Source organism: Macrotis lagotis, chromosome 8, assembly GCF_037893015.1.
Source record: "Macrotis lagotis isolate mMagLag1 chromosome 8, bilby.v1.9.chrom.fasta, whole genome shotgun sequence".
NCBI lineage: Eukaryota > Metazoa > Chordata > Mammalia > Peramelemorphia > Peramelidae > Macrotis > Macrotis lagotis.
Window position 1 is genome coordinate 17,707,526 of NC_133665.1, and position 23,997 is coordinate 17,731,522.

Here is a 23,997-nt window from a genome sequence, read left to right on the forward strand (position 1 = left end):
TAAATACTTTTTAATTGCTTGAATCACCTTATCAATGATAATAATAATAATAGATTAACTTCATAAAGTACCTCAAAGTCTACACAGTCCTTTACATATGCTGATTTGCATCTTACAACAACCTTGTGAGGTGATATCTTTTTTTGATTTGTGTATAAATTGGATTTAAATGAGGCAGAGTTGTTCAAAGTTGTCATCCTCATTCTCTTTTCTAGTCACTGAAGTCCAGGGGCTGCCAAAGTGCTTTTCCTAAAGCATAAAATCTTATCACATTTTACACACTTACACATACACACACACACACACACACACACACACACACATCTCACTTTTACTGGTTCACAATTTTTCCCATCATCTTTATTATTTATGTTCATAGTTCTTCTGAGAGTAAAATTCCTCAACCTCTTGAATCTTAGCTATTCCTCTTCTCCTCCACTTTACCTACATACTGACATGGATGTATCTCAGACCTTGCCTTCCTCTGAAATTCATTACATCCCTTCAGTGGCAATCTCTTATCCTCCAACTTATCCTCTGCTCTTATTCATAAAAAACTTATTCTTCACCTTTATTATCTCCTGATCCCTTGTTTGATTTTTATTCATCTACTCTATTTCCCCTCACTCTTACTCCTCTTGCCTTAATACCATTTTTGTCCCCTTCAATGTTTCACTAGTGACTATCCTAGAATTCTTTGGGCTCCTTTACCTTTTTCTTTTCTTATCGTGTAACTATTGATCTCTAGGAAAATGCCATCATTTGATTTCTTCATTGCTAATTTAGGGCTAATGAAAATCCCTGAAAAAAAAGTCAAGAGATAGAGAGATTTCATCCATTACAAATTCACTTTCCTTAACTGTTATCTGGTTCCATAACTTGCCATGGTACTAATTAAAATAGAAAGTAATAAATGAACTTTAAGGAACAGGAAAACTTTAGATTTAATATCTGCCTTGTCAGGCAGTGAGGTATTCAGGAGGGTTGAATATCTTGATAGTTTTCATGAGATCTCCCAGAGAGACAAGATATTAGTTTAGCCCAACCATAGTAATAATCAGATAGAGGTGGCAGAGGCAACTCCACAAATGCTGGTCATGCCATCTGGTTCCCTTGATGCCATGTTTCACTATCCTTCCCTGGTTCATCTTTCTCAAATTCCCCACTAGAAGTCCCCTTCCAGATCATTCATGCATCATCCTTGCTCACCCTTGTGACTCAATACACATGACCATCTCTTGCAAGAACTTCTCCATGTGATAGGAAAAGTAATGTAGTTCTTGTAAGCCTATGGATCATGACAGCAAGGAATTTCCATTTCAACCAACATATTATTCATTCTCAGGTGCATGTGTCTTTGGCATAGGGGATAAAAGAGGCTGTACTTAATTTTCCCAATCTTTTTTTTAAGTTTTTGCAAGGCAATGGGATTAAGTGGCTTGCGCAAGGCCACACAACTAGGCCATTATTAAGTGTCTGAGACCAGATTTGAACCCAGGTATTCTTGACTCTAGGGCTGGTGTGCCTACTGCGCCACCTAGCCACCCCTAATTTTCCCAATCTTAAAGAAGTCTTTGCACAAACCCAAGTTTAGTTTAGTTGGGTCACAACATTATGGACTAATAGTATGGGACATGGTGAAGAAAAGAGTTATAGTAGTTTTTATAAAAAGACTTTCAGAAGCATAACTAATTTCAAGCTTCCCTGTATTTTGCCTCCTGATCTATCTCATCTCTCCCATCTTCAGTCTTAGCTCAGCCATGACTTTTTCTACTTACCTCAGCCCCTTGGGTTGTGTAACTACAAATTCTCTGAAGCCAACTTGGCCCAGCTTTTTAGTTTACACCTGATTCAGACCCTGCTACCTCTACTCCAGAGCAGGGATTGTCTTCTTCCATCTGGATGCTTGCCTAATCATCCATATGTGTCATCTCAGCCTTAGGCAGGATTCAGCAATGTAACTTGACTATTAAACTGATAGTCTGCATCTGACACTGGCAACTCATACTTGTCATTCTAAAGGCAGCAAACTCTAGGCTCAGACAGCACTTAGATTTAGTAGCCTTGTCCCTAGATAGCATCTGGAGCCCAGACCTCACTCTCTTGCTGAGCTAACAGTCTCCAAGGCTCCTAAATACAAGAGGTTTTTGAACTTTTACCCACAGAAATTTTTCCATGAAACAGACCAAGATGGCCTTCATGATGTCCCATATAAAGGGACAAATTTTCTCCTGGGAAACTCTTCACTTCACTGAAAATAGCTCACTCCTAGATAACAGAGAAGGATTTCATCAAAAGCTCAGGAGAATTTTTGGTTCCCTACCTCTTAAGAAGAATTGCTAGCCATCAGGCTCACTCGTTCTAGCAGGACCAAAAGACCATGGTAGAATATGTTAGCTTCTAGCTCCAACTCAGAAAGTGATGGAAAATAATCCTGATATGGTAGTTCATTTTTTGGATGACTTCATTTTTAGAATGAATGGATTTGGGAGAACATTGTGACTAACATAACTGTATTTATCCTATATTATTATATTTGTGTCGAGTCTCACCTTTAGCTGAAATCAAAATCTGATGAAAATTCCTACATTTTCCCAGGCAACCATTGAGAGCTGTTGCATTATACAACAGGGGAAGAACCAGGGAAGATTAAATCGTTCTCAACTCATTCCCACTGCTGAACAGAGCTCCACCTAATAATTTGGCAAGCTAAACCACAGATCAGCCGTGATGAACAAGGGACTCCCTAGACTTTCTTTTCTCATTTTTCATTTAATGATCCACCTCTTTATGATCCTTGAGATAGAGCTGCCACATCCCTACATAGGTAGAAAATCTGCTCCGCCAACAATATAAAGTTTGATGATGTGACCAACAGGGTTCTATTCCTTGCCCAATCCAAAGAGGGTATCTTTATGGGAGTTCTTGGAACAAGACAAGAGGAAAAGGTTTATCTGGCATTCATCTTCCCCCCCCTAACATATCTTGTTAATTAATGAAAATACTAGAATGAAAACATGAAGGGTCTACTATATGCTAAGCATCGAGAATACAAATAGAAAAACAAAACAGCACTTGCTCTTAATGAATTTGAACTCCAGGTGAGAAAGAGAATGTAGAAAGATTTAGCATTACAGCAGATAGAAAAGCATGGTGCTCTTCCTGTAGACTGAATGACCAAGGCTTAGGGGCCATGAAGGTGGATTAGTAAATTACTTTAATTGTAAAAGAAGAAGAAGAATAGCACCTAAGCTTAGAGGGTTGTGAGAACCATGTAGAACTTACCACAGAGTCTTGGCACACAATAAATAAATGCTTCTTCCCTTCCCTTCTCTCTGGTCTGATGTATACTGATCTGTGACCCTGTGGTAAATACTTAACCTCTTAGTGCTCTAGGCTTATCAATGCCTATAAGTGGCAGAGAAGTGCCCTGGGAGTTCCCTAGATTAATGAAATTCTACTGCTATCTCAATTCCTATTACCTATATTTCCAGACCATGCAATTAGCTGGCAGATGAATTATTTTTTAAAAATCTGAATTTGGACAGTTGACAGATGAATCATTCCACCATGCTCTTCTAAGGAATTTTGCCAACATTAATCCTTAATCAGAGCTATTAGAATTCATCTGAAAACACCAGGAGCAGGATCCTTCTGCTTAGACTCTAGTTATTCACCATCCAGGTGAGCCAAATGCCCACATCTGAGGAAGAGTCAGTCTCTCTTGGGTCAGGTCCTGTCTACAGCACTTGATTTTGAATCACAACCTCCGTGGGCATTAAAAGCAGTAAAAAAGAGATTAGAATAGATTATATTTTAGGTTCTTTCTCCATCTAAATCCCATGATCCCAGGACCTCTGCAAATACCTAGGCTTCTTTCCAGGCCAGTACTTCAGCTCCATCATAGTCATTGTTCACTGGGCTTATTTAAACTATGTATTCCTTCATCTGTAACTCTTAGAGGCTGGGATAAAATATGATGCATTTAGACATCCAATGCCATGAAGTATATGATTTGTCTACTGTCCACTAGTACAATCAATCAATCAATAAATAAATAATAAACATTTATTAAGCACCTCTTATATGTGCTAGCTCTGAGGACATGGAAAGAAGTAAAATGCACATCTCTACCCTTAAGGAGCTTATATTCTAATGGGAAAGAGAGCAAATATATATATACCATCCAGCTATATAAAGAATAAATAGGAGGGGCGGCTAGGTGTCGTAGTGGATAAAGCACCAGCCTTGGAGTCAGGAGTACCTGGGTTCAAATCCAGTCTCAGATACTTAATAATTACCTAGCTGTGTGGCCTTGGGCAAGCCACTTAACCCCATTTGCCTTGCAAAAACCTAAAAAAAAGAACAAATAGGAAATAATTAACAAAGGGAAGGAACTAACTTTAAGAGGGTTTGAGAAGTTTTCCTGTAAAAGAGAGGATTTTAGTTCAGACTTGAAGGAAGTCAGGGAAGCCTGGTGCTAGAGATTATTCCAGGTATAAGGAACAATCAGAGAAAATGCCCAGAGTCGTGAGATGGACTGTCTTTTTCATGCAACAGCCAGGAGACCACTGGATCGAAGAGTACATGATGCAAGAAGATTAAGATCGATCCTATATTATTTTCTTATTTTTTATAAAAATTGATTTTGTCCTATAACTAAGTCATAGTACTTTGTCTTGGAACTTAGTTCAGAGTTCCGCTGGCCTGTAATGGGTTAAGTCTAGAAATCCATCACTTCTGCTAATCATTGATCTCCTCTTCTGTCAAAGAATTTTGCTAACCTTAGGGAATTTGTGTGAAAGAAAGATACACTGAGCTATACTTCAAAGTTGTCTGGTTTGCTGTACAAAAGTCTGGGCTCAAACAATGAGCCCTTCTTAATCTCATGAGAGAAGATGGGGTTGTTGCTAGCCTCTAGTACCAAATTTCCAACCAACCATGGCTCTTCCTTGAGTCTCAGCTCTGTAACTAATCCTGTTGTTCTTGATCCCTTGATGTCATCTCCCCTGTTCTGTTCTTTGTCCTTTATTCTCTCATATCTATAAATGAAGAACTATCTTTTTGCATGGGATCTTTCTACTGCGACTGAGGACATACATCTAATTCTCCAGCTTCACTGTCTTCCCTCTTTCATAATTTCTTATTAGGGTCTTAAATCCATCACTTTTTGCATGCATTCAGTGGTTAAGTCTAATGGATACCAGTTCCACTATAATTCTTTCATGCATCCTTTATTTTTTCTTCCACAACCACCACCTTAATAGAAGCCTTCATTATCACCTTCGTGGACTATTCCAGCACATTAATCTATCAACTCTTCCCACTTCAACCCTTTCCCTTAAAGTTCATCCCTCCTATTTCTGATGGAATAATATTTTCTGCTGCATAGATTTGGCTAGCCACTATTCTGTTCAAAACATTTTAGTGACTCTGTCTACAAAATAAACATCAAATACTTTCATTTCAAGAACACTGAAGGTTTCTTCTGGCTCTGAATTTTAGATCTTATACTATCACCCAGTAATGTCTCATATTGTTCCTTTGCATGCACTCTAGCCAAACCCAACTACCCTTTTGACCCCAAACATGCCTTATATGTTTTAAATTGTGCCTATGTTCCCATTGTTCTATTTTTTTAATGTTTCTTGCCCTTCTTTAACTATTGAATATTTATCTATCCTTTAAATACCAACACAGATGTCCCTTCTTTCATGAAACTCTGATCCCCTCTTAATAACAATCTTCCCCTCAGATCTCTATAATACAATGGATTTGTAATTGTATATAAAACATAGCTCTGTGTATTTCTGTCTTATCCCACTACTAGAACATGAATTCTCCAATATAAAGACTCAAATTTGTATCTCCCTCTTGAACTAACAGTGGTCCATACACCTTAGAAGTTCATCAGATAAAATCAGAAGATTTAGCCCAGAAGAACCAGATATCTCTGTATTTTCTGTATGTAGGCAGCTTGACAGGCAGTGAGGTGACACAGTGGATATAGTGCTAGACCTAGATTTAGGAAGACTCATCTTCCTGAGTTCAAATCTAGTCTCAGATACCTCCTGCATAAGTCACTTAACTCTGTTTTAATCAATTTCCTTATCTATAAAATGAGCTAGAGAAGGAAATGGCAAATTCCAGTATCTTTGACAAGAAAAACTCAAATGGGGGTCACAAAATCAAATATGACTGAAATGACAGTACAATAACCAAAAGATAACTATAATAACAAAGGAAAACTGTGCTTACTAGATGTGTGACCTTGATCCCTGAGTCATACTTCCCTTATCTGTAAGATGAAGATACTGGAATTAGTAACTTGTAAGGTCCTTTCTAACACAAAATCTATGATTATATGATCTCATGATTATGCCATTATTAAAGTTATTAACAGTATCTGCTCCTTCTTGTTCTCCACACCTCAATTGTCTAACCTCCCTGATTGCAGACATCATCACCTTTTTCAAAAAACTTTTTAAATTTAAAGGAAGTGAGGAGATGAGAACCTTGAGCCACCACATGGAGGAAGTAGTTTTAAAAGGGAATCCTCTTGATCCACTTCAAATTAAATTTTTGGGAAAGATATTGCTTCTTCCATCAAATATGATCATGATAATGATACTGTGCTTTGCAAACTTTAAAGTGATATTTTATAAATATGATTATTATCATTCTCTCAATTCTATTTAGATTCCTTTTATTTTCAAGTGAAATCTACCCAGCGATGATCAATTTTAAGCTGGACAGGATCTCAGTGGTCATCTCTCATTTTATAAATAAGGAAATCAAGGAAATGAATTGACTTGCCCAGGGTATCAAGCCCAGCTTCTCTAACTCCAAAGCCACCATTCTTTCTACCGTATGACATCACCTCCTTGATAAATAAGTTCACCCACTCTCCCTGTTAATGGCTTGATTCCAGGCTGTTCACATTTAGAACCTTACAGATTTGTTTCTCCTACATATGTTGAACATTAGTTCACCAAGATACTATGCATACATTGGTTGCTCATTTATTTGGATGTGTTTTCCTTTCTCAAAGTAATTTCATTGAGGGAAGGAAAGGGAGGGTATAATTTGGATCTGCAAATATATTCTCCCTATTTTAATGCATTTTCTGGCAGCTTCTGAGGAAAGAGGGAAAAGAGAGGGAGGAAAAAAAAGTAGCCAAGAATACTAGAACCTGCTTGATTGGAGTCCTCTCAAATTAAGGCCCCTTAAAAAAGGGGGGGGGGATAGAAAGCTAACACAAACAACAAAGCATTCAGAATTCCGTTTTCAATTAGCAAATGATATATTCTCTTATACAATTACCTCAGCGGCACAATTCGGCACTAAACCAGAGCTAATTCACTGCATGGAAAAAGCAAAGAGTTGAAGTGAACCAACCCTTCAGGGTAGCTTTCCCCCCTGGATTTAAGGATAAAACAAAAATAACCTACAAGGGCATCTCGATAGTGAAGTAAAGAGAGTGCAGCTTTAAAAATAAGAAACCCCTAGTTCAAGTTCTCCTTTAGCAACAGTGTCTAGGTAACCTGAGACAAATCACTTTACTTCTCATTGCCCCTATGCAGATCCCTAAGATTATAAATTGCAAAAAACATACAAACCTGTTTCGGTAGGGGAAGCTTTATATCTATGAAATCACAAGTCTGGTCCTTCCCCCACTCAAAAAACCTTCAGTTAATTAGATTTTTCAGGTTGTTTCCTTCTCCAAGGAATGTAAACTCCTTGAGAGTAGGGACTGTCTTTTCTTTTTTCTTGTTTGTTTTTTTTTTGACTCCAACACTTGGCAGAGAGATAGACATATCTGGAGAGACTTATCACTCATAGTAAATGGGGAATTTCATTCATTCACCCTAAAATAGAAATAATAATTAGCATTTTATATCACACTTTAATGATTATGAGGTACTTTACAAATTCCTCATTTTATCTTCACAATTCAGTGAAATAAATGCTATTATTATCCTCTTTTTACAGACAAGGAAACTGAGGCTGACAGAGATTAAGTGACATTACACAGGATCACAGAAACATAATAGAGTACCATGCAGATGTTTACATAAGATATAGTTCCTTTTCTCATGGATATAAGATTCAAAAACATAATTCTAAAGCATAATAATACATAATAATTTAGTTAGACAAGTACAAAATAAAAATGCCGATTTTATAAAATAAACAAAAAAGTTATAAAAGAAATGCATCTTCTGAAGGTGAAGGTTTTAACCAAAGCTAGAAGAGAAGATAGTTAAGATTGGTGATGGCTTTATGAAGGAAAATGGCATTTGTGTTGAATAAGCAAAAGTTTAGCCAAAGATAAATTTAAAAAATAGCTAAAGGTTAATATATCCAAACAGAAAGGATATTCATACAATTCATTCAAAAAGCATTCATTAAACACCTAATTTATATCTGTCAGGCACTCTGATAGATATTACAGACAAGAAGGAAGGAAGGAAGGAAGGAAGGAAGGAAGGAAGGAAGGAAGGAAGGAAACAATCCAAGCATATATAAATAAATGCAAAATAATATGATTGTGTGGGATGAATAGGGTACTGGAAACTAAAGTGACCCAGGAAGGCCTGAGAAGAAATCAGAATCTGAACTTGGCATTGAAGGGATTCTATATGACAGCGATGAAGAAGAACATTCCTGTTCAAGTTCTGGAAATGGAAAAATGGATTGTTGTGTATTGGAAATTGCAAGTGGGCCAATTTGATTAGAATGTAAGTTGGATGAAGGAGAGTAATGATGGGCAGTAAAATATTCCAGTGGCAGGTAATAGTATAAACAAGGTACAAAAGTATAAAAGTACAGAGCATATCTGGTAGACAATATATGTTAATTTGAAAGGAAGACAACAGCTGCAAAGAAAGGGAATATTATGAAATAAGGCTAGGATGGTGCCAAAATTACTGGGGGTGGGGTGGAGTGGGGGTTAGAAGGAGACATTTTGAATGCCAAGCAAGAAATTTGAAATTTACCTGGGAAGCAATAAGGAGCCACAAAATATTTTTGAGCAAAAGAGAGCATGTTTAAGGAATATTATCCTTGTAGTCTGAAGGATGGATTGGAGGGAGTTTAGAGAAAGTGGAGCACAGAGAAAGCAAAACCTTTTTAGGATATGAGCGCCTTTTAAGGTCAGTGGAAGTAGAGAACGTGGACTGGATGTGAGAAACTTGAGGAGGGCAAAGAAACAGCACTTGAAAAGTTCACTGTGCACTACTCCCATATCTAACACACACACACACACACACACACACACACACACACACACACACACAAACAAACAAACAAAATTAAATTTGCTCTAGGTGCAAGAATTCCTAGTTCTAGTTTTGTGGTACCCATTTTGCTCATTACAAACATTATTTGGGGAGTGGTGGGTCAAATGATCAGTTGAATTTCACCAGAGCTATCTGTCTCTGAGAAAAATCTTAATCAGGATACCATTTACAAACTGATCATATTTCTCTGTCTTTGTCTTTCAGACAACCAGATGACTTTTTTCTGTCTCTGCTGGTTTTTTAATTGCACAATACACCTAAGTGAATTGCACTATTTATGTATGAGCTGTTCTATATCCACAGCCTTGATATCCCTCATTACTAACATAGCACAGAGCAAACCTTAACAGGTCTAACAACTCTGATGAATTGACTTCCCCAGACACAGGATAGTGATTGTTGAGGTCTAGAACACTGATACTGGAATCTCACAGTGAAGGATATAGAACCTGTGAAGTGGCACCTTTTCTCTTGGATTCTTTAATGTGAACTCACCAGACCCCAGGAAGACAGGAACAACTTTCAAAAGAAAGACAAAAGGATATTGCCAGCAGATCTGTGGAATAGTCTACATTTTGGCACTTTCGTAAGAAAGGGAGATGGTGAGGGAACATTTACAAATATTTGCAAACATTATCTCATTTGAGCCTGGCAAATACTCTATGAGATAGATACTATAAGAATAATTGTTATTTTTCAGTTTCTTTACAGATTAGGGAACTGACCCAGGTCTTGATGTTTCTGAGTCCTTTATTCAATCTATTTACAACATGCTTTTTTGAGTCCTTTGGTAATATGCCACACCTGTTTAAGGATATTAATCAAACTCTAACTTTGCATCTTTCACAACAGCTTCAGAAAAGAAGACTGAACGAGATGATAGTAAGAATCAGTCATTCAAAAAGTCAGTCAACAAACATTTAAGGGCCTACCTCATAAGCAAGTACCAGAGATACAAAAAAATTACAAAAGACAGTCCCTGCCTACAAGAAGTTCACAAAGTGCTAAAAGTGATCATTTTATTTCTTCATTACCATGAGGATTAACTGAAATTTGTTTCTTGTATTTTAACCTAGCTAGTACTTATACAACTATACTAAAAAATGGCTTATAAAAGTAAATATTTTTGCTTTATTCCTCATTTTATTGAAAAGACCTCAAGCATTTCCTTGTTAAGGATAAACTGTTAGCTTTAGATTAAATATTATTTCTGTGTTAAGAGAAATGATCATCTAGTCTTATGATTTTGAATGTTTTTTCATACTGTGTTGTATTTTTTAAAAAAATTTTCAAAATCTATCTATAATATGTGATATTTATTTTGTTATTTATTTGCAGTTTTCCTAATACAGAATTAACTTCGCATTTTTCCTACAAATTCAACCTGGTTATAGTAGTCATAATATTTTTAAATATTGCAGAAGACTTTTTGTTAGTATTTGAATTGATATTTTTGCATAGATGTTTATTAGAGGTAAAAATGTCATGAAATAGAAAATATCATGTTTTATGGAACAGAAAATATACTTGTCTTCTAGAAATTTTATTGGATTCCTTCTTTCTCTATTTTTATAAAAAATTATATAGTGTTAGAATTAATTGTTTTTTGAATGGTAGAATTTTTTCATCTATTCATCTGGTCCTTTGGGTATTTTTTCTTTGTTTTTGGAGGAGAAGTTATCATTATCTTTAGTTAAGTTTCTTTTTCTAAGCTTTCTCTAATTCTTTTCATCTAGGGACTTATATTTTTGTAAATATTAATCTATTCATTTAAACAATTATTGTTCCCACATAACTGAGCAAAATTGTTTTAATATTTTTATTTCTCTACTTTGTATTCTTCTTAAAATTTTTTGAGTAATGGATTTTTGTTTTCCCTTTTAATATCAAAAATAGCTAAGAGTTTGTCTATTTTATTAGATGTTTCAAAATAAAAAAAAAGTCCTTGGTTTACATTATTGATTGGAGTTTTTGATTTCAGTTTGTTTATGCTTTGAGTTTCAAAATTTCTAATTTTGTGTTGAGTTGGGTTTTTTATTTGTTACTTTTCTAGTTTTTTTTAGTTGTGAACCCAGTTTACTTATTTTTTCTCTATATCCAAGAATACTTTGATATATTATCTTCTTGACATTTTCTTTTATGAAATTTTCTTTTATTTCTTTATTCTTTAACCTGCATTTTTAGGCTGTCTCTAAGTTCTGAATTCTAACTCTAAAAACTTTAATTATAATTGAATTGCTCAATAAAACATTTTTATGTTTAAGCATCTCTGTATTTATGTGATTTCATGTGCAATTTTTATAGTTTCCACATTCAATTGATATATATGATATATATATAAATATATATACATATCACACAATACATATATAAGGAGAGAGAGAGCTTTCCATTCAACAATCACTAGAGATCCATAACATCTAACTTGCCTAAAATTCTGTTCATGTTCCCAATTTCTTTCTTGCTTATCTTTTTGTTCGCTTTCTTTATATCTGAAAAAGGCATATTAAGTTCTCTTGATATTATAGTTTTGTTGTATATTTCTCTCTAAAATTTGATTAACTCTACTTTTTTGTCCTTAATTTTTTTTTGCCATTTGGTACATATTTATTAAATACTTATATTATCTCATTATCTATATCTTTAAGAATTTCTTATCTGTTTATCTCTTTTGGTCATATTTCTTTTGACAGTTGCCTTGACAGAAATCACTATAGTCACTCTTGGATTCTAAAAATTATTCTAAGGCAAAATAATTCTGTTTTGACCATTCACTTTAATTCTGTGTTAATTTTATGTTTCAAGAAAAGAACATATTGTTGGAATCTGCCTTCTGATCCATCTGCTAGCCTCCTTTGTTTTGCCTCATTCATATTAATGGTTATTCTTATTAATTATGTTTTTCCCTTGATCATATCTTATGCATTTTACTTTGTCCCTTGCCCTGATCATTACAAAGAAGTAGGAGGGAAAAAGTAAAGGAACACTATAAAATTATAATTAAAGTGATCTGATCTTCTTCTGAGCCACCCAACTCTCCTCATCCAGTTCAGACTGATTCTTACATTTTCTTTTTCTCTTTTTAATTTCCAATGTAGTATCTACCTTCCAAAGTTGAAGTTTATTTTACTTCTAAATATTTCCTACATGTTCTAACCTCTCTCTTAACACTCTCACCTGATTCTCTGTTAAATTATATATTTTATTATATAATTTTTTCAACCCTCCTTTACATGATTAAGATAACAGTGAGGTTCATGAGATGTTTTCTCTTCTCACACTCTTCTCTTTTATGTGTATTTTTGTTTCAAAGATTTTACTTATTTTGGTTTTTTTTTTATCAAGAATACCTAAAAGGTCTCTAGACTATTAAAAATTCATTTTCTCCCTCATAGAATTATATTCAGTTTTAGAAAATAAGTTATTCTTGGTGGTAATTCTTTTTCTTTTGTCTTTTGGACAATCATATTCCAAGATTTTTCTCTCTTTTATTATATCTCAGCATTAGCTATATATGATTTTTGATTATGGGTTCCTTGCATGAAATATCTTTTCTTCAACCAGTAAGCTCTGGATTTGGGCTATAATATTCTCTTATATTTTCAATCTGGAGCTTCTTTCAGGAGGTGACCTGTGAATTCTTTCTTCTTTAATGTTAATTGATCTAGGCATGTTTCTTTTAAATAGTCACCACCTGATCTGTTTTCCAGGTCAGTTTAAAATACAAACATACATACATATATATTAAATGTATTAGATAACTTAATACTGTATAATTTTCCAAATCTTTGACTTTGTTCTATTATTTTTTTTGTTTCTTGGAATCACTGAATTTGAGTTCTGATTGTTCCATTCAATTTTTAAGAAAATCCATTACATTGGTATGAGTTTCCATTTTCTGTACTAAGATACTTAATTTTCTTTCCATTTTTCCTCTTTATGAACTCTAATTCCATTTGTAATTTCATTTTTTTTAATCTTGCCTCATTTCTTCTAGCCACTGTTAAAATGGTCAACCTATCCTCTTCTCTGAGGCTATCCTCAGAGAATATTTACTTACTAGAAAATATTTATCTCCTAGATTTACTTCTTCTACTTCTCTGAAGCTAGAATACTTTTTCACTTTACTTAGAGTTTTCTTCTATTTATTCATATCTCCAGTCTCAGTTCCTAGGATTTTGTGTTACAGTCAGCTTCTTCCTCATCCCATTCTCTTGGATGGGGTGGACATAGTCCTGACCCCTCTCTAGTAAGAAAATCACTGTTGGTGCAATCCTACCAAAACTAATTCCTGTTCTACAGGCCTGATTTTTACCTCTATCTGCGGGTGGTATGGTATGATATGGATGCTGGTCTTGACCATGGATTTCTTTCCTTCTCCATAACAATCCCCAACCAGAACTTGACTCTATCTTCTGCTGTGGTTTTTAGTCATTTGTCAAGGTTCATTCTGGTCTTAGGTCTCTTGGAAGTCAGTCTATTATTAGAAAACCAGCTGACTTCATTTGGAGTTTTTGTTTTCCTAATCCATACAGATTGGGACAGTATCAAAAAGCACAGACACATACACTATTCAATATGTAACCACAACAATACAAACATTTTCTTGTCATACACAATGTGCTCAGAGACAGCTCATCAGTTCTCTCCAGGGATAGGGGCTTTGACTCTGTTTGCTTGCTGATTCATCCTTTTTTACTTCATATTCCCACAGTGTAGCAGTCATAGAGGCAAATTTGTTAGAGATTTTGGTTGTTGATGTTGTTACTTTCACAAAAAGAATTTTTATTGAAGTTCATTGATCCAGGCTCAAGTTATTTCCCTATGCTTATATTGGAGAAAACTGTGGGTCTTAGTGGTAAGGGAAGAGAGGTATGATGACTCACCTGGTTCCTTGCCCCAAAATGCCTCCATCTTGAACAGCTCTGGGATCAATCCAGGTCCTAGACATAGAAACAGAAAGATTCCTGGTTTCAATTTGATTCAATTCAATGAATTTTTTTTAAGCAGCTACCCCACACCAGGCACTATGCTAAGGACTGGAGATACAAAGATAGTTCCTAACCTTATGGAGTTTTACTTTCTCCTTGGTTAGTCTTAGATCTGAAAATTACCCTAGATATTATATAATCCAGTTGCCCCATTTTAAAAGTGAGAAAACTAAGATCCAGCAAGGTTGACTTGTCTAATATTATACAGATGGTCAGTGGTCAGACTGGGCTTTGAATCTTCATCCTCTAATTCCAAACCTAGTGTTTTGTCTTTTGTACTATGCTTGATAGTTCAGCATTTATTTTTTATTTCTTTCTGATCCTTTTGTTGTCCCAGGCTAGAGCCTGGATTGGAATCTGGTATGAATCAGGGATCCTTATGCTGATTGACCCTACCCACTCTACAGAGTCTTTGGAGAGAAAGATAACTGGGAGTTTCAATCCAGATAAGATTGGGTTATGGAATATGATACAACCCATTGATTCTAAAACTAACAAGCATTTATCAAATGTCTTCTATAAATGATTGGATTAATTGGGCTTTAAAGGGACTCTCCAGCTTGAGATCTATGATCCATTATCCTGTGCCAGGCTTGTGCTAATCATTTGAGGTCAAAGTTAAAATTGAAACAGACCCTAAAGAGTTTTTATTTTACTAGGACAAGACTTTCATTCTTCTGGGATCACAAGTTGACAGAGGTAGAAGGTGAAATCAAAACTAGAAGCAGGATATAAGACATAAAGATGCAAAAAGGGAGATTCTGATAGCCAATGTGTGGATTTCAGGCTGTAAGAATTCTTGTCCAGGAGATAAACAAAGGGTCAAACTGGGGGGGGGGGGTGATTAGGTATATTCAAAGGTTGCATAGATTAAACAAGTTTTAAGGCTGGTCATTTATTGATAATCCCAGTCTCTCAGATCCAACAAACTTCTGCCAGTTCTTATTTCCTTGTAATTTCCTTGGCATCTATAAAGAAGTGGGTTTCTTCCAGCCCTGTTACAGAAAGTAGCCTCCAAGTTGATATGTGTTGGAACCAGCTCAAGCTTGATTCCAAAGTCTATTGCTAAATTTTCAAGTTTAAGGACTTATAATTTGGAAATAAGTAATGTTATATACATGGAGATGATTTATTACTTTGTTGATTTTTAAACTCAAGAAAGTTTAGAAAATTTTAGAAAAAAATGTTAATAATGAAGGTTAAATTTTAAAGTATTTTGTGATTACTTTTTTAAGAGCTAAATGTTAAACTTTAAGTAACACACTGCTATCTACAGGTTACTCTTGGCTTCTCTGGTAAAACTACATCCAGAATAATTATTTTCTGATTTTTAGTTTTATTGATGACTTTTGCTTTTACTTTTTATTTATTCATTTCTTTTTTTAAGAATTTTATTTATTTAAGGCAATGGAGTTAAGTGACTTGCCCAAGGTCACACAACTAGGCAATTTTTAAGCTTCTGAGGTCATATTTGAACTCAGGTCCTCCTGACTCCAGGGCCAGTGCTCTATCTACCTGAACCACCTACCTGCCCCTGTTTATTCATTTCTAAGCACTTCCCTTCTTTCATGACTCCATGAGCCTTCCCTGGTAACAAAGATTTTAAACGAGAAGGAAAAAATTAGTTAAGCAAAAACAAACAATGCATTGATCTCGCCTGATAGTTTATGAAATGTTCTCTGCAATGAAAAGACAGAATGTATTTTCTCAACTCTTCCCTGAAACCTAGTTTGGTCAATATAATAATGGTGTTCAGTTTTGTCTTCTTGTTATTTATATTTACAGTATTGTCATTTGGTCCTTTGTTTTCCTCATTCTGCTTACTTCATTGTACATCACGTCATTCAACTCTTTCTATGTTCTGCTTTCTTTACTTCATTAAAGAATAATATCACTTATATACTGGAGAATTCCACTACCTGTTCAGGTATTTCCTAATTAATGGATACCTACTGTTTACAGTTAATTAGTAAAAAGTGATACTGTAAGTATTTTAGTGTTTTATTGAATCTTTCTTCCTATCTTTGATCTCTTTGGGGTAGAATCCTAAACAGTAGGACCTCTGGGTCAAAGGATAGGGACATTTAGTCACTTTTAAGCATAACTTCAAGATTTCTTTTGTTGTTATATCATAGTCAATTCTTAATTCACCAACCTCTTCACTGAAATTTCAAGTGTAATAAAAATAAACAAAACCAACCAACACAGTGACTATATCTGACAGCATACATCTGACACATTTTAAATTCATATAAGATCAATGCTCTACTGCCAAGAGAGAGAGGTATTTCATTATCTATTTTCTGGGAATAAGATACCTCCATAGAATTCAGGTTAGTAGACAATTTTTCTCTGATCTTTTTTACCCCCTTAAAAGCCTCATTTTATTCTTTGTGAACAAGTTTGTCCCTAATAGTCCAGATGTACTAACTATGTCTCTGTGACCTATAACCAGAACTTGTCTGGCTAGATTTCTGCTTTTGCCCACCTCAATTATGTTACTTCCAAATTCAAGGCACAATTTGAGTCAGTATTTATTCAAAACCACAGTTAACAATATTGCTTCTCTTATTCCAAACAACCAGAAAACATTAATTTATAGAAAATTTCATTTAATTAAACTGAATAACAGAGAAAAATTCTACCATCTTCACAGGAGTACTCTTCCAAAGATTTCTAATCACTTCTGATTCAGAGAATTTTCATTGTCTATTTATTCCTCCTAACTTCCTCAACTTCCTCTAAGTCTCAGCTAAAGTCCCATGTTCTGCCAAAAAAAAAAAGGAAAAGTATTTTCCAATTCTCCTTAATCTTAGTGCCTTTCCTCTTAGACTATTCTTAATTTATGTTTCTTCTATCTTGTTTATACCAGTTGTTTGCATGTTGTCTTCCTTATTAAACTCTGAGTTTCTTGAGAGCAGGGGTTGTTTTTGTCTTCCTTTTTTTATACTCAGACCTTAGCATATTTCTTGGTATATAGTAGGTACATAAAAATGCTAGTTGACCTACTGACTAAAAGGGAATATGAATGAGGAATATATAGAGCAAAAGAACAGATATATTTTGGGAATATATATGAAAGACAGAACACATCCACATTCTGAAGGTTTCTGGAACACTTCTGCCCCTGAAGTTACTACAGAGGTTGTTGTATCAATTTGGTAATTTATCTACTAGGGCACTCTCTCAAATGAATTCCAAACTGTTTTCTTCAATGATTTTCTGGTGTTGATTTTTCTGCCAAACTATTGCCATCTGTTTGTCTTCTATTGATTATAGTTACTATGCCATCTCTTCACCATGAGAAGTGGTCTAAGATTTTTTTGTATTTGGTTGATAGTTTAGGTCTTTGTTGTTGTTCAGTCATCTCTGACTCTTCCATGATTTAGTGGACCATATTGTCCATAAGGCTTTTGGGGGTTTTTTTGTTTGTTTTTTTTTTTTAGATTTTTGCAAGGCAATGGGGTTAAATGGCTTGCCCAAGGCCACACAGCTAGGTAATTATTAGGTGTCTGAGGACAGATTTGAAATCAGGTCCTCCTGATTCCAGGGCAGGTACTCTATCCACTGCACACCTAGCTGCCCCATCCATAAGATTTTCTTGAAAAGATATTGGAGTGGTTTGTCATTTTCTTTTCCAGTGGATTAAGGCAAACAGAGCTTAAGTGACTTGTCTGGAGTCACATAGCTAGTCACTGTCTGAAACCAAATTAGAACTCAGGTCTTCCTGATTCCAAGTCCAATACTCTTTCCACTGACCTAGACTAGCTGCCTAATCTAACTAAGTCGAATTAAGAGTCTCAGATAGTCATCCAGTCCACAAAAAAATCTCTACCCTATTAAATCTGTCTTTTTTTTTTTTGCTTCTTCCTCAGAGAATACTTTACACATATGACAATTTTTTTGTTTGGGGTTGAAAAATTTTCATTTCCCATCATACCCCTGATGTCATTTGGATCTTCACTGTACAAGAGTGGATGAAATAAGTGGAACTGGTGACCTTTGTCCTGTATTCCAGAAGCACTAGTATCATTGTTTTCTCTTCAACTGTCTCCAATAAAAATATAGTAATTATAACAATGCAAATGGAAAGAATAGTCACATACCAAAAAAAATCAAATTATCAAAATTATATAGGTTAAGCATGACTCAAATGAAGAGATATAAGTAGACATTTCCAACTTATGACTTCATGGATATAGGCAGTCCTCAGGTAATATACATCACATATATTTTTATTCTTTTTCAATGTATTGATCAGTTATACTAATTTTTTTCCTTTCCAAAATAATGTTATTTGCCTTATGGGACAACTATCTGAGAGTGAAAAGGGAAGACAGGGGTATACTTGGGATAACCATGGTGATGTCAAAAATAGAAAATATCAATTAAAAAATAGATATTTAAATGAATCTATTTGCCTGTCAATTCCTAAAATATATGTGGCATTATAAAGCATGACCAATTCTTTCTGTTGAGTTTAAAAGAAAAAAATAAATTAAAAAAGCAAATGAGTATATTAGGAGTTATTCCAAATAAAAGATCCAAGTTTTCCTGAAATAGGGGTGCTTATATAGAGGTTCTTCCCATTGAATCAAACTCTTAGGACACAAAGTATGGATTCATGTCTCACTTCTGCCACATCTTGACTATGAACCTCTCAATGTTCTAGGCATTGTCTATGATGATAAATTAGTTTTTAAAATTTTTAAGCCATTGTTTATTTCTTTTCCAATTTCATGTAGATAGTTTTCAACATCCATTTTTGTAAAAGTTTCCTCCCTCCTTCCTTTCCCCACTCTAGTCAGGAAGCAATCTAATATAGGTTATACATGCACAGTCATGTTACATGTATTTCCACATGTTGTGAAAGAATAATCAAAACAAAAAAGAAAAACCATAAGAAAGAAAAATTAATCTGTATTCATAAACACATTTTTCTTACCTGGGAGTTTCCTATTCCATTGAAATCACAGGAATAGTTCCTATTCATTTATCTTCAGGTAAATTGAGACCAGATGCTCCAGAGGCATTAATCTCTCTCTCTCTCTCTCTCTCTCTCTCTCTCTCTCTCTCTCTCTCGTCCATTAATTATATAATTAGTGACTATGTTAATTACAATTATATAATTATATGTCTTGAAAAAATTAGGTGAAGTATAATGTTCTAAAGCTTTTGGGGAGCTAAAGGAAAGATGAGAAGTCTGAAAAATGTGGGTTGTAGAAGTCAAAAGTGTAAGTTTTCCTTTTCTGGAAGAAAATCAGAGATCTAGAAAAAAGATAATACAGATAGAAAATTCTAGAGAAAAAATCATTTATTTTGATATAGCCGAAGACAAATTCTTTAATTATATTTGATAATTTGATTATTTTCTGGGGGGGGAGTTTAAATTAAAAACAATTTTAAATTATTTTTAAAACATATTGCTTTTCACTGGAATTTTGTTCAAAATTAAGTAATAGGTATAAATAGTTTAGGAATAAGGCATCTATTAAGCACTAATGTATGCCACATTGGGAATACAAATAGAAGTTCATATTCTAAAGGGAGAGACAATATGAAAGTAAGGTTTCAGCTATAAGTCAGATGGAAAGATCCCAGGGTCCTCAGGTGCAGCAGCAAAACAGTAGGAAGCATTTATTAAGCATCTAGTATGTGACAGGCACTATGATAAGGAAATGCTTACTGCCCCTGGATTAATGTCATTTCCACTGATAAAATTATATTTGTGATTTTGAACCATTGCACAATGCCGAAGACTTGGGAAACAAAAACTTTCTTTTCTGAGTCTTCAGCAGTTGTAGTGATAGCATCTGTGGGAGGGCCCCTGTCATCCCATCTCTACCATTTACTTGTTAAATAACCTCAAAAAAACCCACTTTCACTCTCTAAACCTGCCTCTAAACCTAACAAAAAGAAAACATTAGATTAGACTTCTATGTCTCTTCCAGCTTTGACATTCTATGATCCCATTAAAGCATCTGTGAAGGCAATACCAAGATGGATAAAATCCTGAATCTTCTAAAATGTTAAAAGTGACTAGTTATGACACCACATAAAAATATTAGTTTGATTTAAGGAAAAAAATATGTTTAATTCTAAATTCTAGGAGGCTCTTGTCCATTGAACAATGCCACCTTGCCTTCTACCCTTTTACTTTTCCTCCCTTTCTCCTTGCCCAATCCTTACCCAACTTTTGTCCTCTGTTTAAACTAGACAGGTACAGCTCAAGCTTCCTTTTTATTAGCAAGACCTGAATTAAAATCCTGGATAAGATACTTTCTAGCTATGTGACACTGGACAAACTATTTAACTGCTGTCTGCCTCAGTTTTCTTGTCTAGAAAAATTGTGTAATAAAAAGCACATTCTTCCCAAGGTTGTTGTAAAGATAAAATTATATAGTAATTAGAAAACACTTGGTGATCCAGTTATATAATTTCTAGCTTGCATCATCTTCATCATCATTAAGATAAAGGAGAAAAGATAATCATAGGTCATAGATACTTGATTTTTTGAGGATAAAATGAGATAAGAATTGTAAAATATTTTGCAAATTTTAAGGCATTATATAAATGCTAGCCATTATGATTATTCATTATGCTTCTGTAGAAAAGATCAACTACATGTCATAGGTATCCCTCTAGTGACAAAAGGGAGTTACTGCCCTTAGTCTGAATTGAAAGGCAGCAACCCTATTACAAGCGCCTTTGTATAGGACTTGTATTGCATAGTAGCAAGAGCATCAAGAGATAGGAAGTACATTAGATCCTCTCATTCAATCCTCTTATTTTTTACAAGTAAGAAAAAATTTAAGCCTACGTGCTTAAATGATTTGTTTGAGGAGTAACCACCAAAACGAGCATTACAGCTCTGGTCTTCTGATTTGGAAGTCATTGTCCTTTCCAGTACATCTCGCTAGCCTGTGGATATGCTACAATTTGACAATGGAATAGCATATGTGTTCCTGTGGATAATTGAGACAGATGGAAGACTTTTTCAAAGACAACCCTTCCCATGTAATAGGGTTCATCCAATCCAATTTTTGGGGCTGTCTATCTTTACTGCTCCAAAATTTTAAATTTATAAGCCAGAGCAATTTCCACTTGACCTATTACATTGCTCCATCCAGGATATGGCTGATTGTATGAAGACAAAGAGTGATAACTACCTTGCTTTTTAAGAAAGAAAAGGAAAAAAATAGGAAAAATGACAGAACAATAGATAATTATGATCTCATAATATTCTCTGAACAACAAAGGGAAATAAAAACAAACTCATTTTTTCTTGAAGTAGCATGGGTTTTGTAAGAATTGGGGGTTTTTTCATGCATACCAAATACAGCTCTTTCTCATATTTGAGTTAGTTCATTTTGGTACTTAGGAGTTTATGGAATTGAAAGTAACTGAAACTAAGTTAGGGATGTCTCAAAAGTTGAAAGCCTAGAAAGCTGAAAGGTAGTGTGCTCAACAGAAATAAGGAAATTTGCAAGAAGATGAGCTGAAAAAAAGTTCTCTTTTGAAAAGATTGAGTTTGAGAAAAGTCTGAAACATCTAGTCAAATTGGCAGTGGACAATTATTGATGTGGTTCTAGAACTCAAGGAATAGACTAGGGAATGTAATGTAGGAGGTGTCATATTTTGCAGAAGTCAAGAATGAAGAGAATGAAAAAAGGCATTAGATTTGGCAGTTAAGAGATCACTGGGAATGATGAGGTCAGAAGGTAGACTGAAGAGAATTTAAAAGAGAGTGAGGCTCTATATCCCAAAGACTTCCCCAAAAAGGGAAAAGGACTTATTTGTACAAAAATATTTGTGACAGCACTTTTTGTGGTGACTAACAATTGAAAATTAAAGGGATGTCCATCAATTGGGAATGGCTAAACAAGCTGGGGTATATGACTGTAATGGACTACTATAGTGCTCTAAGAAATTACAAGTAGAATGACTTCAAAGAAACCTGGAAAGATTTCAATAAACTGATGCATAATAAAGTGTACAGATACAAGAGAACATCATACACAGTAAAAGCAACATTGTTCAGTGAAGAACTGGGAATGACTTATTCTCAGCAATACAATGATGCAAAACAATCCCAGATTACTGAAATGAAACATATTATCTCAGAGAAAGAACTGATATTCACTGAATACAGACTGAAGCATACTACTTTTCACTCTTACATTTTTTGGGGGGGGGTTTGAATCTTCTTATACAAAATAATTGATATGGAAATGTTTTACAAAATTGCACATGTAACAATCTTGTCATAAAAGAAGGGGAGAGGAAAGGTAGGGACAGAATTTGGAACTCAAAGCCCTAAATAAAAATGTTAAAAAAAATTTTTAAAAAAGAGAGTGAGCAAATTGGGATCACTGATTATAAATGACTTTCTCAAAGAGTTTAACCACAAAAGAGAGGAGAATGTTGGAAGATAGAAGAAAGACTGATAAGGATGGTAGAATCAAGTGAAGGTTTAATAGTGATGGAGAAGATATAGATGTGTCAGGGGTAAAAAACCCTAGGTAGGGACAGACTGAAGAGTAGTGATAATTGAAAACAATCTGCTAGAGAGATGTGATCAATGGTACATTGGAGGGTTGACTTTAGCAAGAATCTCTTCATCTGAGACTAGAGTAAAGGAGGAGAGTTTGGGACTGAAACTGTAAGAGTCCTGAGAAAAGATGAGAAGGTCTGGTATAGCCACTTTAGCAAGTGGAATAGGAAAGATTTTTTGCTTCAGTGTTGAGATTAGCAACATGAATTTGTAGAAGATCCAACCTGCATGCATGCTTTTGTGATTTCTTCCAGGTCTGTACTGCAACATATGAATGGGAATGAAAGAGGGTAAGTGGTGGGAATAACTCAGGTTTAGCAAGACAAGGAGATAGAGGACTCAGCAGTATACACTCATTAGTGTTAAATTGAAGCAGTTCACCAAGGGATCTAGATAGGTAAGCCAGTGCACTGGAGAAAGCCTGGGAAAGAACTGGGGAGGAAGAGAATGCAGATCATGGTGAGAATGAACAAAAGGGTGAATGAAGAAAATAAAGAATGAATGAAAAGAAACAATTTTTGAAAAATAGAATGACAATAAAATGAAAAAAAATTTCAGATTTTGTGAATTTTGAAAGTGAAATACTGGTGGGTGATGGCAAGATCAAGGGGATAAACATTTCTTCTTATTATTATTATTTATTTTTCCAATAAATATAAAAATAGTTTTCAACATTCATTTTTTGGTAAGATTTTGATTTTCACATTTTTCTACCTTCCTTCCTTCCCTTGATAGCGAGTAATCTGATATAGGTTACACATGTACAGTCATGTTAAATATTTCCATATTAGTCTTGTTGTGAAAGAAGAATCAGAACAAAAGGGGGAAAAGTCATAAGAAAGAAAAAAATAAACAATTTTAAAAAGTGAAAATAATATGCTTTGGTCTGCAATCAGACTCCATACATCTTTCTCTGGATATGAATGGTATTTTCCATTACAAGTCTTTTATAATTGTCTTTGATCATTGTATTGTAAGAAGAGCTAAGTCTATCATGGTTGATCAGGGGATGATCATTTATACAGAAGGTTAAGGGGACTGAGTAGACTGATGAACTAATGTTAGTTTTAGAAAGCATTAATATGCTCGTTGCAGTCCCCAGTTCAAGGGCAGAAGTTGAGGCACTTACTCATTGAGGAAGAAAAAGAAA

The 23,997-nt window shown here is 34.7% G+C and overlaps 1 protein-coding gene across 3 annotated transcripts in view; it reads right to left on the reverse strand.

The window, feature by feature from the left end:
• Positions 1-23,997, reverse strand: part of SNX29 (sorting nexin 29) — a 718,720-nt gene that overhangs the window by 47,049 nt on the left and 647,674 nt on the right. For all 3 annotated transcript variants that reach the window (XM_074196446.1, XM_074196453.1, XM_074196450.1), the window contains one exon: positions 14,189-14,245. In XM_074196446.1, the coding sequence (XP_074052547.1) occupies positions 14,189-14,245 (57 nt within the window). The remainder of the gene's footprint in view (positions 1-14,188; positions 14,246-23,997) is intronic.